At 36.8% G+C, this 18,629-nt stretch overlaps 1 protein-coding gene across 2 annotated transcripts in view; it reads right to left on the minus strand.

The window, feature by feature from the left end:
- LOC107586822 (inositol-tetrakisphosphate 1-kinase-like) overlaps positions 1 to 18,629 on the minus strand; it is a 48,308-nt gene that overhangs the window by 21,351 nt on the left and 8,328 nt on the right. For both annotated transcript variants that reach the window (XM_016274359.1, XM_016274360.1), the window contains exon 3: positions 11,425 to 11,449. In XM_016274359.1, coding sequence (XP_016129845.1) covers positions 11,425 to 11,449 — 25 coding nt within the window. The remainder of the gene's footprint in view (positions 1 to 11,424; positions 11,450 to 18,629) is intronic.

The following is an 18,629-nucleotide window of genomic DNA, read 5'->3' on the forward strand; positions in this document are numbered from 1 at the left end:
CGTCATGGCAGTAGTTAATGAATAATGGATGTAAACAATAAATGGTATATAGTGTCACATATAAATGTACCTTGTAGTTGGCTATTTTAGAATATTATATGATCGTATACCATTATATAGAATGTGTCTTTCAAGTGTACAAAAAAAGTACATAATGTTTCCATTATATTTTTTAATGATTTGATCAAAAAGCCGAATCCTTATTTGAGCTGTTTTCGAATCTCAGAACAAATCCACCCCCGTCATTTCTGTATGATTAAACATGAAACAAAATGACTTGGGGCCAATTTTACTAAAGACGCGCAGTGATAAATTAGCGCTGAAAAGGCATAGGCACAGTTATTTTTGCGCTTGACCTTATTGAATATGCATTTGTAGGAGTTTCCTTTTCAGATGCAAAATGTATGGGAGGAGAGTATTCAAATGAATCAAGCAACGCGTTTTACTAACGTTTGCGCTCATCAAATTACTGGCATTTGCGCCATTATTTAACGCCCAAAAAAGCATGTCTTAAACTATTTAGCGCTTGAAATGGCTGAAATTATTGTTGATAGGACGAGGCACCGCAGACAACAGAAAGCACGTGGTAGAAGGGAGAGGGTTTTTCCGCACGTATTAATTTATTTTGAATGCCAGAAGAACACATTATCCGAACATATCGTTTGCCAAGACATGTTATTTTAAATTTGCTTCAGGAAATAAAAAACGACTTTGAACCCTCAACTAGGAGTCACGCAATACCAGGTCTAGCAAACCGTAAATTTTTGTCCTCCGGTTCTTTTCAACGTACTGTGGCTTCTTTATTCGTTATTTGCGACTACGTTAATTTGCGCTGTGCTTGGTATATTGCGTTGGTCGATATGTAAATGAGATGTTGCATGTGTTCTTTAACTTGCGCATTGTTAGTAAATCACCCGTAGAAATTTCCCCTCCCATCGGCGCGGTTTTGGAATTGCGCTCTCGCGCTAATTTATCGTGTTTAGTAAAACTGTCCGTAAAACGCTTAGCGTGACCAGTGCTATAAATACCAGTAAAATGTGATCACATCTTTTATATGATGCTTAATGCTTGTGACCATGATTTACATTTGTGACCGATTTGTGTGAATCTTTTTGACTCATTCAAAACTGTTCAGTTCAATGAATGAATTAATCAATTCATGTGTGTGTGTATTTATTTATATATATTTATTATATTAAAAAAATCAGTATTAGAAAAAAAGGAAATTGCTTTTCCCTCAATTTCCCTTTCACTTGGTGACAGATTAAACCAGTGGCATGTATAAAAAAATTATTTATTTACAATTACATGTATTTACAACTATGTTTTCTATTGATAAATATTATTAACAACTGTCCTTCACACCCAAACAGTGTTGCATTAAATAAATTATCATTTGCCAGGGTTGCCAGTTGAATATTTTTTTATAAATTTTTTCTTTAAATAGTTTTTTTAGTTGTCTAATTTTCTTCACAGAAACAGAGTCACTGGCAAATAATGTGCAGTGCGTAATGTTTGAGTTGATCAATACTTCTCCAATGGTAATATCTTGTGTCATGTTATTCATGATGCCAAGAGCCACTTCCTTTTCTCCATTCATGTCTGTGTAGAGACACAGGACCAATCAGTTATTCCTGATGCTTTACGCAATCCAAGACACAAGTAACAAAACACCAACGTCTGTCTGCCTGCTACTCAAGGCACTACATGACCTGTGACGTCCGTCTCTGCTTTAAAATGCCTTTCATAGCTTATTTTCAATTAATGTTACACATCCAGAAACCACAAGCAACCAAACGAAATTTATAAGCAAATAAATAACACATTTAAATCTATACCTATTCACAGCATGCCAGATTGCTCCTGTCATTACTAAAAAATCCTGAGAGCTGATGGCAGAAATGAGCAGGCAGAGGTCAGAGACTGACCCGGCGCTGCACCGATGACTCATGCCCGCAGATGGCTGCCAGAGGGAGATGTGCAGAATAAAACCCAAAGATGAAATTAGGTGAGCTGTTCGCCCAGTAACGTCCTAAAGCTGTCATTCAGAGTTAAAATCATCAGGACAAGAGATGATTAGAAGCAGCAGCAGCAGCTTTGAAAGTAAGCCATTAATGAAAATGAAAAACAAAAAAAATCACAAGTCGATTCGATAGCGGTTAAACATTTGGAGCATAAGCATAGTGTTTCTTTTTCAAATCTATCGTTATTTGAAATACAAATTAAGATATTTTGAATGAAACCTAAGGGGCTGTTCGATTTCGATTTATTCAAATTTAATGTTTTGCCACAATTAAAATTTTTTATATATCCAGAATCGCGATTTTGAATACCAATATTATCAAACGTCAGAATTAGACACTTTGACAATAACAGTAAAGAGAAAAGAGCAATCCAACCGCACGTCGGCACATGTGATTAACCGCTCACGTGTGACGCGCTTTGTGAAGGACCATAAATAGAATATATTGCTAGGTGCCATTCACACAGAATGCGCTTTTGTGTTGACAGAGCTACGACGCGGGCAGTGGAATATGAAAAAATGCAAGAAGATGGGAGTTGAACATCTTTTAATAACTAGAGCACCGCGTTTTTAGAATGCCGTTTCATGCATGAGACGCTGCAAAAGACGCGAACGCAACAGTCAAACGCGTCCATGTTCACATAGAAAAAACAATGGAAAAGCAGCGCAATCGAATTTTTAAAAAACCTGTAAAGAACTACTACTGTATGTCTGATATTTCATGTTTGCATCATGCTGACAGGCTGAAAACTGCCATTCATTGTTTTTACAGAACATTTATAGTTAATAATAGTCTACTGGTGTTATTCCTTCAGTCATTTTGAATTTGAATTACATTGACTTTTACGACTTTTTAAAGCATTTTTCTCGTATTATTTCTGAACATATAATATGTATAAGACAAGTCTGTACAAGATGTAGCTGTAGTTCATGCATCTTTTCTGCAAAGATATTTAACAAGTGATTTGTTTAACATTTACATCATGATTACAACTTAATGTGTGGTGCACTTAGAATAGAATTTTCTTTAACTAGAGAGTTAATAAAGAAAAAGTTACTTGAATCATGTTGTAGTTACATTTTCAAGTTGACTAGTTAAAAATCGTACAAAATCGAGAATCGGTCAAATGTTCTGAGAAAATCGAGATTGTATTTTTTTGCCGTATCGCCCAGCCCTAGGCTGTTCATACAGAACTCATCCGTGTCTAAAAACGTGAGACGCAGCACTCACAAATGTTTTTTTTTTAAAGTGCAGCGCAGAATGCCTCCTCCGCCATGTTGCCGTCAAATAAAACAGCTGCCATGCCAACTTGCTTCTGTAAACAAAAGCTCGCAACACTTGGGGTCTTCTGATTGGTCCACTGTTTTGGAACTGACATTGATGAGCAGCGCTGCGTGTAAAAGTTGAAATTCTTTTAACTTGACACGGTGTCTTAAAAACGTGGCGCTCATGTGCGAGACGCTGAAAAGACGTGAGCATAGCATTCATACACGTCCATCTAGCTTGTGTTTACATTGAAAAAAAAAAAATCTAAATTACCCCAACAACTGGGAAAATTGACCATGTTTTTTGGCGTATTACCAATTGTATAACCACAGTTGTACGAATAGAATGCCGTTTCATGCATGAGACGCTGCAAAAGACGCGAACGCAACAGTCAAACGCGTCCATGTTCACATAGAAAAAACAATGGAAAAGCAGCGCAATCGAATTTTTAAAAAACCTGTAAAGAACTACTACTGTATGTCTGATATTTCATGTTTGCATCATGCTGACAGGCTGAAAACTGCCGTTCATTGTTTTTACAGAACATTTATAGTTAATAATAGTCTACTGGTGTTATTCCTTCAGTCATTTTGAATTTGAATTACATTGACTTTTACGACTTTTTAAAGCATTTTTCTCGTATTATTTCTGAACATATAATATGTATAAGACAAGTCTGTACAAGATGTAGCTGTAGTTCATGCATCTTTTCTGCAAAGATATTTAACAAGTGATTTGTTTAACATTTACATCATGATTACAACTTAATGTGTGGTGCACTTAGAATAGAATTTTCTTTAACTAGACAGTTAATAAAGAAAAAGTTACTTGAATCATGTTGTAGTTACATTTTCAAGTTGACTAGTTAAAAATCGTACAAAATCGAGAATCGGTCAAATGTTCTGAGAAAATCGAGATTGTATTTTTTTGCCGTATCGCCCAGCCCTAGGCTGTTCATACAGAACTCATCCGTGTCTAAAAACGTGAGACGCAGCACTCACAAATGTTTTTTTTTTAAAGTGCAGCGCAGAATGCCTCCTCCGCCATGTTGCCGTCAAATAAAACAGCTGCCATGCCAACTTGCTTCTGTAAACAAAAGCTCGCAACACTTGGGGTCTTCTGATTGGTCCACTGTTTTGGAACTGACATTGATGAGCAGCGCTGCGTGTAAAAGTTGAAATTCTTTTAACTTGACACGGTGTCTTAAAAACGTGGCGCTCATGTGCGAGACGCTGAAAAGACGTGAGCATAGCATTCATACACGTCCATCTAGCTTGTGTTTACATTGAAAAAAAAAAATCAAAATTACCCCAACAACTGGGAAAATTGACCATGTTTTTTGGCGTATTACCAATTGTATAACCACAGTTGTACGAATACCATGGTTAAACTATGGTTAGTGTAGTAAATCCATGGGTCATTTGTGCATGGTTTAACTATAGTAACCATTTTTACAAATGCACACTTCACAAAATCTCACTGCTGGGTTCGACTAAGTCTGCAAGGTTTGTGAAATTAAATGTTCATTAGTCATTCAAAGATTTGTTTAAATGATATGACTGAGTGTTTGCTGAATGCTGACGGCCACCGAGCTGGTATTTTAATGTTTGCCATTCTATTACTAATAATATAAAAGCAATCGTTATAATACTTTTTTTGTATACATTTTAATTCCTTTGTTTAACAGTTCTATCTGATTATTAGACAGACTTCTGTCCACATTAGTCAGAACTGTTAAACGACGATAGCGAACAAGAGGGAGAATGAAAGCACTGCGTGCTCAAGCGCAAAACGGCAGCGCCATCAAAATAAAAGTCCCACCTCGAACACATCAGCCAAACAGAAAAACGTATCGGCCGATGCCGAGATTTAAAAAATGCCAAATATCGGCCGATCTATCAGCCTTGGCGATATATCGGTCGACCACTATTTATGAAGCATCAAATTTTGATCAAATAAACGTTTAAATCTCTCGGGTTTCTTAAAAAATATCTTTATTTGTGTAACACAACTTCTGAATTTTTTGGGGTGAACTATGCTTTTAATAGCCTTGCTGATGTCAGCTGAAAAGATAAATATTTTGGAGGCGGAGCAAGTCATTAAATTCTGATGCAAAATTAAGATTTTTTGGAATAATGTTGATCAATACCACACAATAAAACCGGGAATGGGTATTACGACTTAAATAGCGTTAATTTTAACATCAGGTTGATTTTAAATAAACATCTACAGTAAAATATTTTATTTGCTCCATCTACAGTAAAACGTTTCTTTTGTAGAACCAAAAACAGTCTTGAATAGAAGAAAGAAGCAGAGGCAGGGGGCAAATCTATCCTTGCTGGTGTCATCGCTCTTTAATCTTCCCTCATTCATGAACTATTGACACTCTTCCCAGCCAGTGTTCATGTTTGATGGATCCATTTTAGAAAATAAGCGGGGAATTAGAATAAAAGCACACTGAAGAAACATAAGTACCCTAGAGTCTGTATATCTCTGGGAATAATGTGGAGCACATGAAGATGACCAGAGTAAATGGCTGAAAACCATGATAGAGGGCCTTGACTAATTATTTGTCACATTATACTCATACAAATGCATCAGTCAAAAGAAAAGAGAACCTAGAGGATTCTTCATGGACAAATGCATTTGCAAAAAACGTTCGACAAATGCATTTGCAAGACTCCTTCATCCTAATGGAGTCTCACAGCCTCAAAGCTGGAGGATTAAACATGAATCATGTAGCGTTTAGCAAGGAAATGAGCCGGATGAAGTTATTGTGCAGGTTAATGTGGTTGAATGTATTACAACTTTACTGGATTGCACAAACATAACAAGATTGGCCAACAAGTACAAAAGAGATGACGAGCATTATAATAACAACAACATAGTTTTTGTTTGTTTTTATACACAAACGATCCCTGGTAATATTGTAAAAACGCTAAAAAAATTAACTAATTCATTCCGCCAGGACATTGTCTAGTAATTTCAAAGATGTTTCCAATAACTCTAAAACGCAACTCTGTGAAGTTCAAAATACAGGTGAAACACCTGTTTTTATCATTTTTTTTAGGTTTTAATAATGAAATCAAACTAAAAATGTTTGTCACCATTTACTACTAATACTATTGCATTACTGTACTGTTAAAATATTTGAGGTTGGTAAAAAATTTTTGTTTTTTTTCTTACACTCACCATGACTGCATTTATTTGATAAGAATACTGTAAAAATTTTAATATTACTACATAATATCATTTAAAATGGGCATTTTCCTTTTTAATGTTTTTTAATGTAATTTATTGACAATAATGTTATAAAAAATGTCTTATTATTATTATCATCAATGTGGAAAACAGCTATATATTTTTGGAAACCGTGATACTTTTTTAGGATTCTTTGATTAAAAAATTAAAAAATAAATAAACATTAAATAGAAATCTTTTGTAACAGTTCCCTGCTGAAAAAAACAATAGACACCATCAAAAAATTCGTAATGGTTTTAATGTTTAAATGTTGATGGTTTGTAATGTTTGTAATGGTATTTGTAGTGGAAACCATTAGAATTTCACAAAACACAAAACATGCTTTTGGGGTCAGTCACAGTGTATGACTGGGAAACACAAAATAAAATAAGATATTTTCAAGAATATTCGTTTTCTATTGTTTTTAATACAATGAAATCTATGGGATCCACTGATCCAGCTTTAATTTTTGTTTGAACTTCAAGTAAAGGAAGGTCAATAAAAAAAAAGTCAAAAGTACATGTGCTTAAGTGTGTGTGTGTGTGTGTGTGTGTGTGTGTGTGTTGAAGGCAATTCCAAGGAGCCTATACTGGGCTATTTATTCACCAGAGACTCCTGCCTTTGTTTTTCCCACACTTAAATAAAAAGACGTGAGGTCAGCCTCAAGGGACTGCTTGCTTTTTAGATATTCGCATGCATTGATGTGACCCCCGATTACAGTGAATGTCAAACACGCACATGGAAAGTGATGACGTCGCTCAGAGCAAACAATGTCAAACGACAGAACTCTGAATTGGACAACTACATTTTTATAATGCTAGGGTTTTCTATGTGGCTGTTAGGTGGTTACTTAAGCCTCTATGATATTTTGGTTCCAACAACAGCTTATTGTGTTATTTCCAGCAGGTATTATTACCCAGAACTTGTATAACTGGAGGAACCATCTACATAACATGTCACTCTAAGTTATCTCTCTCTTTGCACTCTAGGTTAAGGAAGTCAAACAGCAGTTTTCAGAGAATAAACAATATCATGATGCTCAATTGTAAAGCAAAGTGAGAGTCCATGATCTTTAACATCCAAGTCTGTGAGGATCTTTAAAAGTTCGTAATTATTGTCGTCATTTGCTGAAACACAATGTTCGTTTTACTGGCAAGGATTTTGCTGTGGTCTCATAGAGAAAGGAACACTTACCAGACCTTGAGGTTGTTGATTGTTCAAATGTTAACATTAGCATGCTTAGCCGAAACCAATGAGAACAATTTGGGCTTTACTATCAAAACAGTTTCTCTAATGAAAACGAGCTAACCACACTTTCAGCTTTCAAAAACAAACTGAGCCGAAAAAGAGACAGAAATATTTTGTGCTTAGCACTTTTCTGTACGAAACACCTGCTCAATCTCCTAAGAATTAAGAACAGAGCTGCAGCCAGTAAGATTATCAACAGGCCCCGAGCATTTCATTCACATTTTCAGTTCATCTGTCCACTGTAATACGCAAACAGCTGCATACCCAACACATCTTTCTACTTCTACTGTAAACTACTACTAAACATTCTCCCTATAAACCTTTTAAGACAGACCTATAATGAACACAGTGGTTGTTAAGGCTCGCTATATACCAGAAGCTACAAGTCAGTTTTATTTTTAATGTTTAATACAGTGTATTAAGTGCCCGCTCACTTTTTTTAGTGGTTTTGCTCAGTAAGTATTTTTCCCATAGGGATTTTTTTTAAAGGGGTCCTATTATGCTTTTTCACTTTTTTAAATTTTAGTCAGTGTGTAGTGTGTATGTTTGGGCATAAAAAAAAGATCTAGAAAGTTACAAATCTCAAAGTCCACTCCAAAGGAAGATATTTTGTTTTTTAAAAATCCCTTTTCAAGAACTACAATGAACGGCTCTTTTGGACTACAGCGTATGCGACGCTGTGCTTCTCGTCCGGTGCGCGACCGCCTGAAATGCAGTTTTTTTTTACCTTTAACTTCCGAAAGCGGATGATGTCAGGAAACAGTTCATTTTTTTACTCTGTTCCTGAGCATTATAACCCCAATTTGCTATTGTGTGCTGCGCATTTTACTGAGGACAGCTTCCACAACACGAGGGAGTACAGTGCCGGATTCGCCAAAAAGCTTTTGTTGAAAGACGGAGCAAGGGGCGTGGCAGTACTGAAACACCGTCTAAGCTGTTCGCCAATCACAACGCACTGGGACAGCTAACCAATCACAACATATTTTGTTTTTCGGAAGACGGACCTTCATTAAAGCCGGAACTAATCGAGCCGTTTGTGCCAGGCTGGGGAGAAAGGTATTTTAATAATGTAAATAATGTGAAAAATAATGCCTTTTTCGAGAAAAAAAATGCTCTTTGTAAAAGAGCATAATAGGACCCCTTTAAGTCTTTGTTAAAGCGTTATATACCAGCCAGCTACAAGGTCAATCACAACATTTTACTGGAAGTAAGAATAAAAATTTTAAATCAGACAAAAAGACAAAGGTACAAGATTGTGTACAGCTTTAATAAGAGAAACCACAACAATCCCATCAGGTCTCCAAACTGTGACTAAAACGGTCGCATTTGCGACCAAAAATATTAAATTGCGGGTGAAGTTTTTGCTGAGGTCGCCACTGGCGACTAGGCCTATGTATTTACATGTTATAACTTAAAAATTTGCATGTAATGCCTTTTTTCCTGATTGTGTTGCAATCACATCTTTTGTTATGTTCGCATATTAAACTGAGATGATGCGCATCAAAGTTTTAGTGGAAAAAAAGAGGAGTTTCAAACAGTCCTCATCTCTGCAGCACATCTGCTAAACGCAGCTCAGTTGTGCAGCGCGAGAGAGATCGAAATGACGGAGACGTAAGAAGTGAAAGTGCACAAAAGCAGCGCCTATTTCGTGCACAACTTGAACAAACTACAACAGGTAAAGCTGTCAGCTGTGTGGATATAGGCAATATCGTTAACAATTCTCGTTTATAATCATTAATAATATGGCTTCTTCTTGACAAGATCTTAGTCTATGCTGTGTTCTGTTAATACGTGAACTTCATTATTTGAAGCGCACTTGCCATCCAGTAATCGCAAAAAGCTTTGTGCTTTGTTACTTTTTAATAAACAAAGTATCTGCAAAAAAAAGCTTTGTGCTTTGTTATTTTTTAAAAAAACAAAGTATCAGCTTTAAAATGATTCAAAATTCATAACGAAATTCAATAAATACAGTTTTGTTTTTGGCGCTCTTTAATGCGGCAGGCACGTTCGCTTTAGCGCCTCAGTTCAAGCGGCAAGTGAACCCATTTAAGCTTTCTCTTTACTACTATAGTACATAATGAACATGAATTAACATCAAAAGGTAGGCTATTTTATAAGAGAGCCTACAGTACAGCTTACTGAAATGTCTCATGTAAAAGCTCATTCGGTGTTTCAAATTATCCGTCCGGTATAACCGTTCGGTGTCCATAAGCTCATCAGTCAGCTAGAAAAATAACTATAAAGAGGAGCATTTTGCTATATTTATGCGCTATTGCATTTTAATATTTTTACTTAACCTGTTGTCTACATGATTCAACTCCTCCAAGTAAAATTGCATTTTACTAACTAAGAAAAACAGACTGAAAGTGTGAAAGACATACACTCTTAAAAAATAAAGGTGCTTCAAAAGGTTCTTCAAGCGATGCCATAGAAGAACCATTTTTGGTTCCACAAAGAACCATTCAGTCAAAGGTTCTTTAAAGAACCATCTCTTTCTTACCCTCCATAATCTGAAAAACCTTCTTTCGCCACAAAGAACCTTTTGTGAAACAGAAAGGTTCTTCAGATGTTAAAGGTTCTTTATGGAACCATTTAGACAAAAAGGTTCTTCTATGGTATCTAGTGGTTCAACGGCTCACAAATCTCACGGTTCGGATCACATTACGGTTTTTGACCCACGGATCGAATCATTTTTTTGGATCAGCAAGAAAAGAAAAATATTTCAATTTATCTTGCTTTCCATTTATTACTTAATGCGAAGTATTTCTTTTGATACCACAGCAAATACTACTAGATTAACTAAGAAAGTTTAAACATGAATAAAGAGACAAGAGAACAGCCAGTAAAAATAAGAACAAATACACAAATTACAATCATAGATAAACGCAACACTATGTTACAAATAAAATAAGGTTGGTAGTATTCAAATACAGAAATGTAATAATTAGGGGAAATAACACTGCATAGTATTCACTGTATAAATTAAATATAGATTTTTATCACAGCTATTTTGTTGTTTGATGATCATTAATGACAGCAGCAGTATTTATATTTATTGTGTGTGTGTTGCACTCTGTTGCTGAATTTCAAGGGAAGTACTACACTACCCATAATGCTGTAGCAAGATCCACCAATCAGAGAAGTTGCGTATGTAAAGTTTTATATACAAAGGAAAAGAAAACAACAAACGAAACAGCTAACAACCATTAGCTTTGCAGGTGTTTGGTCAACAACAAAATCCCTGGCAACCGAACTGCACTGGATAAATTATGTTACGTAGAGCTAGCATTTGTTTTGCTGGTCTGATGACAACTGAGAGGATCATTTATCATTACACACCTGTCTCTGGAACAGGTTTTATCATTGTGTAACATAGGAACTTCAAGTCATTGATGGATTTTATTTGTGTAGAACTGAATATGTATCATTAACTTTTCCAACTTCAAATCAAGTTTGAAGAAAGGCTGGAAATTCCATGTTGAATGAAACGCAGCACAGGAAATCTTTACAACTTTTCTTTTCTGAAATGGCTATGGAGATAACGAATGGGAAAAATACTTCTGGACTCCAGAATAATTTTATGTTGGTGATTTCACACATTAGATAAACATCTGAAACAAATTTAGTTTAGGTAAGATCCACTTACCTGAACAACTTCTATTCCTCTTTTCCTGAAAGAAGCAAAAAAATATACATATTATTATTTGCTCATGCCACAGGTTTTGACAAAAAAAATTTAGTTGAATTTCAAAATTTTAATTTAGGATACTATCATAGCAGATTACATTCTGATATAAAAATGAAGCCTGGATAAAAATTTCTGTTGCCTAGCAACACAGAGTTGAGATCCAGAAAACCCTGACTGGCCATAGGAAGCTAAATGACACCCGAAGCTCGTCAGAGCCATCAACCTGCCTGTGCTGCTAGAAAACCTCTACATCTAGACAATGCACAGCTAGGAGCAACCGTCACAAAACAAGCGCTAGTCAAATGTTACAATTTACCCTAGCACAGAAGCTGCATCTGAAGTGGCATTAGATGTATTTACACAGACTGTTTATAATGAAGCTGAGGTGCCATAAATGCATTTACACCACAAAATTTCAAATGCATAAATAATTTTATAAGATTAATGTTTTAAATATTTTTTTAAATACTGTATATCATACAAGTTAAAAATGTTGGGGAAAATGCAATACTTTTAAATATGAAACCAAACCACCAGTAGATGACGGTAAATGACTGTTTTAATGAGCGAGTCATTAGTCATTAGGGATGCACCGATACCACTTTTTTGGTACTGATACCGATACTTTCATTTATTTTTTTGTATTTGCCGATATTGATACCTGTATTTTCACAGCATTTGTACTTTTTTACAAATATTGGGCACAGAGACAAAATAGTATTAATAATAATAATAATAACAATCATGTTAGTTGGCTTCATTTAGCAAACAGATATTTCCTTCAGTTATTTCAACACTTAATTATACCTGTTAAAATGTATTGTATAAGCTTTTGTTACTTTCACTGTTCATTAGAGCATTTATTAGAGCTGCTCCATTGCAGCAGCTCAATACTGTAATCACAAAACATGTTCCTAAAATAATGCAGGGGACCACTCGTTATACACTATACGAGTATGCACGTACTATTTTGGTGATGTAATTTGCGTCATGCACACTATACGCGGACACTCGCGTACGAATAAAAAACATAATTTTAAAGCAAGTTAAACATGCGCAGCGCGCACACGTTTGAATTGGTGCAGAATGAGAGAGACACTTAGGCCCAATCCCAATTCTATTTTATACCCCTTCCACCTACCCCTTCCTCTTGTCCCTTGAAACAGAGTGTCAAGGGGTAGGGGTGAAAATATTCCCCTAAGAATTGGTACACCACTACTATGCCACGTGCACACGTCATCTAGCTCCTACAATACACACACCTATACTGGTGAGCTGGTGTGCATTAGAGCCTTTAATTACCGTTCTATATTAATGCGCACACGCAACTTTCATCTCTCTCTCTCTCTCTCGAATTGGCAATATTAGAGAAAAGGGTTTAGCGATTTCTAATCATTTGGGGGATTAGCCCCCCTCAATGTCTACGGTGGTTATCGCCCTGATCAGACATGAAAATATGTTGTGGCATTATTGTGCAGTCTATAATGATATGATGCAAATATTAGCGATTTTTTGCAAACATTTCTTTGAGTAACATGACCGTAAATATGAACTCACGATTGAATGTAACATAAAACAAATAATTACTTTTCGTTAAAATCTTTATTAATGACAAAAATGCTTACATTTATGTGTCTTTTTGTTCGCTCGGGCAGCCATGTTGCCCCTGAAGCCGGTTTACGCTGAGATAATTCATACCCCTTCGTTTGAAATGTGGTCCCGAAAAATCTTCGTTTTAAGGGCTGTCTGGCCCTTCCCCTACCCCTACCCCTCCAACCAAAAGAGAGGGGCTAAGGGGTAGAATTGGTACTGGGCCTTAGCCTACACTGTAAAAAAAAAAAAAGTGCATTTCACACAGTCTGCTAGTTTCACTTTTGCTTTAATCGTGTATGCTTGACGTTTAAAATAAATGTTGTTTATAGTGAATGCCCCTATAATTTTTGTTTGTTTTATATTTACGATTTAGTTTTAATCCAAATGCATGCGCTAATGGAGCAAACCGCAATCAAGATCATGCAACAGAAGTGCGTGCTCTCGGACTCTCTCTCTCTCCTTATCGTCAAATAACTTTAGTAACTTGTGCACTGTTTTGCTTGCTTGCTTTTGACATATCCGACCGAACTACAAACTTTCCAGTGATGTCTGTGAGATATTCACTCAACAAGCTCGCTCATCTGTGCCGCTCATCATGTAATTACTTACATGTACTTCATAGACATCCTTAATCTCCAATAACTCCATTCTACTCTCTGTTGTTCTGTTGTCAGTGTTTCTTTTTCTGGACATAGCTCTGTTCACACAATGTGTAGTATCGGCTTTTGGTATCAGGGCATTTTTTACGAGTACGAGTACAGGAGCGCAGTATCCCTATTAGTCATTCATTCAAACGGCTGATTCATTCAAAAACGAGGCAAGTGACTTTATGAATGGGTTACTGAATCATTGACTCACTGGATTCGTTCAAAAACGTGGATTCATTCAGTATCGAAACACCGCTGTGTTGCTCGGAGACACAAAACAGTTCTGCTGTGGCTTTGTTTGAAACTTCGTCAGCAAACTTGAGCAAAAACAGTCAATATTGTTTTACAAATTGTGAACTTTGTGTCTGTTTAACTCACAATGAAGAACTTCCACGCCGATGACATGTTTGCATGCGGATGAAGTGTGCCGTCAAAACAGACCGGCAGTGAGATAAGGTGTGTTCGATTTGAAGCAGCAGCACACAGACCGATCGGACATCAAAGTACCGCAAGAGCGATTCGAAAGCATGCAGAGTCATCTGGGCTGCGTTCAGCCCCGACAAACGGTGCTGTGACGAGTGGGGGTGGGGCCGAGAGCCGTGGGAACGGAGCGAGGCTGGTGGAGTAATTGATAATGAGCGACACCTGCACCACTTCCCGGTCTCGAGTCTCACGGAGGAGCTCCGGAAGGATAAAAGGGAGGAGTGAGGGGCTGTCGCGCTATTTTGTGTTTGTTTATTTTATTAAAGTTTTGTTGAAGTGTTCGCCGGTTCCCGCCTCCTTCTTCCCGTGACTACGAACTTTGTTACAGGTGCAAAAAGTTTTTTAAACGAAAAAACGTTCTAATGACGCAAGAGTTATGAGAAGGCCATTCTTTGTGTTCTTTTTGAAGAATTTTCGGAGCCTGATGACATCGGTATAAATACGTCTTTAATACGGCAAAATACGCTCGATGTTACAGTCACTGACCTTGCTGTCCAGAATCAAAGAGAACATCCTAATTCGAGTGAAGGGATTTGTGGAAACTGTGGTTCCAATTTATTGTGATCCAACATTTGCCTCGCATTTCAGGATGAAAAGACAAACATTTCAGGTGAAGGATAATCCACTTCTTACCTCCGAGACTGTGTTATGATCTATACGACTTTATTATTTTTATTGTGAGTATTAGGCTTATTATTATTATTGCTGATCACTGTTGCTGTGCTATGCTATTGTAATATTTACCATTATATAGAGGGGTATAGAAAAGTTTATGAAAGTGTCACTCCACAATACAATAGCAAAATATATAAATATGTATAGTATTTTTATTTTACTTTGATCAGTGTCTAGCACACCTTCCTAAGGAAAGGATATGGACCAGAAGACATTGCAATTACTAAATGATATTTAGACAAACTTAAAGAAGTTCCAGATCTATACTTGTGCTCTTATTATTTCAAAACGTTGCGCACCGGTTTGAGCTTGAACTTGCCCCTGCTCTCTGTAGCTCTCGCGGTGCTTTGATGTAATACAACGATCAGTCTGCGCATTGCTGCTTCAAGTCGAACCGAGAAAGGGACTTTGGTCGAACACACTCCTCCTGTCTACGAGCTTGCAATTTCTCTCTCTCCGCCCTTTTTTTTTTTATTCAAAACGGCGCCGGCGTCCAGGTGCGGGTTATCAGGTTTTAACGATGTCCTTACTAACTTTCTGGACCTTGACCGTGGTAGTTCCCTTGCTGTCAGAAAGCTCTCGGATTTCATCAAAAACATCTTAATTTGTGTTCTGAAGATGACCGAAGGTCTTACTGGATTGGAACAACATGAGGGTGAGAAATTAATGATTTTTGGGTGAACTATCCCTTTATTGCTTTGTAGTGAGATCCTGTTTATGGGGTCGTCAGATTATTCCACACCAATGTCAAGATAATCATGAAGTGCATAAACCAGAGCTTATTTATTATTCTGTCAGGAAACATCAGGAGTTATTTAAGTCTCAGTGCGAATCAACTTTTCTGTGTGGGGTAATTTATTATGGGAGGAAGATTATTTTGATGGATGATAGATAAAAAAAAATATGGATATGGAAACTGAAAAAAAAAAAACATTTATCCAAAAATACCCGTGAGTTTTGAGGGGTGGTTTTCACAGAGCCCCAGTACCTCCCTGAAAACCACTGGGTCTGTCAGATCAAACAGACAAAACATGCCTCAACTTCTCCTGAACACTCTTGTCAATATCACATTGAACAAATCGCATGCCAGAAGGGAGGAAAGAATAACGTCCGTTGTGAAAGAGAAATAATTAAAAGGAATTTTTTATTGACTTTATAAATCAGAGGTCCTTGGATAATGTAGTCTTAAGGCACTTAAATGTCAACACTCCCTTTAGAAACTGACTGGGAGTATCAACATTTCATTAAGTCCTTCCCTGCCTCCTGGGGCTTTCACAAACATTTTCACATTTTGGCTAATGATTAATTGTGATACAAAAAAGTGAAATGAATAAAACAGACAATGTAATTTGTCCCCCCCCCCCCTTCCCTTCCTTAAAACATTTTTAAAAATCAGTACAATAGTGTATCTGCTCTGATTTAGGGCAGGATATTCTACCAATCCTTAAAAGAATACTAGGATAAAAATTTTCACAAGAAGGCATTAATATCTAACAGTGGTGATGTGTAAAATGAGACGTGGCATTTAGGACTTTGCTGGGTCACAGTAAAAGATCAAGGCCGCTGGATTGAGAGATACGGACAGATGTACATTAGGTGCAGCTCAGATTTCATTGGATTTATTCTGTTATCTAAATGAAGCAGAATACTGGATAGAGAAAGCAAAACATAGTAAGCACAATCGCTTTTATTATGACTAAAATACGAACGAGGGTAAAGGAAGCATTTCAATAGAACAATGTGCAAAGTGTAAGAATGTTGCGCACATCCCTCAAACCCACACAGGGCTCAGGTGCAGGACAAAAAAAAAAAAGTCAAACTATAGCAAAAATACAAACGTATTGTCCGCACACTGGTGTAACTGCTCCATAAAAATAATTTATTGCGGCAACGTTTCGACCATCAGGAACAATGTGCTCAGACATTTTCCTCATAAAACTCCCAGGCTTCCTCACGAACCACCCACGTTAAATTAATAATGTAATTCATACCAGAAGATGAAACCCTTTCCGAGACATATTTTCTAAGACTTTTCATTTTTAGTTTCACTTAGATTTTCTCAACTTTTGGTTGCAGCAACAAATGGTCAAAATGGTTTTAGAAATGATTGTGTCAACATTATGGGAAAAAAAAAAATCACATGATTGAGGATATAGGATATACCTGTACCATACTGGTTATCGGTCAATATTGGATATTTCATTGTGCACAATCATATTTTCAATCAATCAATCATTCATTTATTTAAATAACACTAATCATTTGATAACACTTGGCAATCAAATGGCAATATGCAGGGATTCTAACAGTTTTATGAAGGTAAATTTAAGACTTTAAGAGCTTTTTACAGCATCTTTTTTATGCTGTACATTATAATGTGGTGTTGCCTAAATGTACTTGTAGCAATTTATAACAATTTTTTTTTAAAAAAAAATTTTTTTAAACTTAACAGTTATCGGCCATGCTATAAAAGTTATTATCAGTCCTCAAAATGAGTACTTCCACAGATACAATTTGGAAATATTTGAACTTGATGTGAACAAATGTTAAAAAAATAAATAAATGAATAAATCTGATGAGGGTAAAGTCCAAACAGAACCTTCCGTGCGATTCCAAGATAACGTCCATGCTTCAGTGAGCACATTCATATCACAGGCCTGGAACTGGAGAGATGAGCATGTGTGGTTAAAGGCCTACACCGTACACGAGACTACACCAACCGTGATGGCTCCGCCAACTTCCTCAAAAATGATTACATAAGCAAGGCAATATTGCACCTAAACTTCCTGTCGAATTCAGACAAACAGCAGTTTTTGAGTGGCTGCATATCTAGCTAGTCCCTGAATGATTACTGAATGTCAACAACACATAACACACATCCGTCCATCCTGTATCAGGCTTGTTCAATATTAAACCAAATCTATTAATAAATATTCTGTAAAATGTTCGAACAGGACAGGAAGGGGTGTGAAATCGTGACCTCATTTCTTAGAGAGCGCAATCATGACCTCTCTAGACCACTGTTTATCCCTGCAGCTGTGAGCGAGGACTGCTTATAACCTCGGCAGGGAATAATCACAACCAATCGCCGTCTGGGACGGGACACACACACAGCTTGCACATGTTGGCAGGCAAAATACTTGTGGTTACCAAAAACACAAACCGCTTCGGCCTGACTTGTCTGTTGCTGCAATGCTTCTCTTCTTGCCCTGGTTACAAACAAACTGAAACAGTTGCTTGGTTAGTGTGTAGCCTGCAATTAATTGTGAAATGTAGGCAGAAAGACTGTGTTTGTGCAGCGGACAATCACAAAACTTCAAATCATGTAGAGTGCTTAGGGAGAAGTACGTTATTACTTTTCTTCATGATCAGATGAGAGATATCTAGGGACCAGAATATCAAAGAATTGATGGCGTGCTCTTTAACTTGGGCCGGTAAGCATCCAGCTAGCAATGCTAGTGGTTCAACGGATCACAAATCTCACGGTTCGGATCATATTACGGTTTTTGAGCCACGGATCGGATCGTTTTTTGGATCAGCAAGAAGAAGAAGAAAGAAAAAAACATTGTAGCTTTGCTTTCCATAAGTAGGATACCACAGTAAAAACTCTTAGCCTAAAAAGTTTGAACATTATTAAAGAGACAAGTGAACACCCGGTAAAATTAAGAACAGATAGGCTACACAAATTACAAGCATAGAGACAGGCTGAGCTGACGAGCTGCACAAAACCACGTTCATATTCGCACGATTTTTTTGCGCAGCTCG

This window comes from Sinocyclocheilus grahami, unplaced genomic scaffold, assembly GCF_001515645.1.
Source record: "Sinocyclocheilus grahami isolate Dianchi unplaced genomic scaffold, SAMN03320097.WGS_v1.1 scaffold86.1, whole genome shotgun sequence".
Lineage (NCBI taxonomy): Eukaryota > Metazoa > Chordata > Actinopteri > Cypriniformes > Cyprinidae > Sinocyclocheilus > Sinocyclocheilus grahami.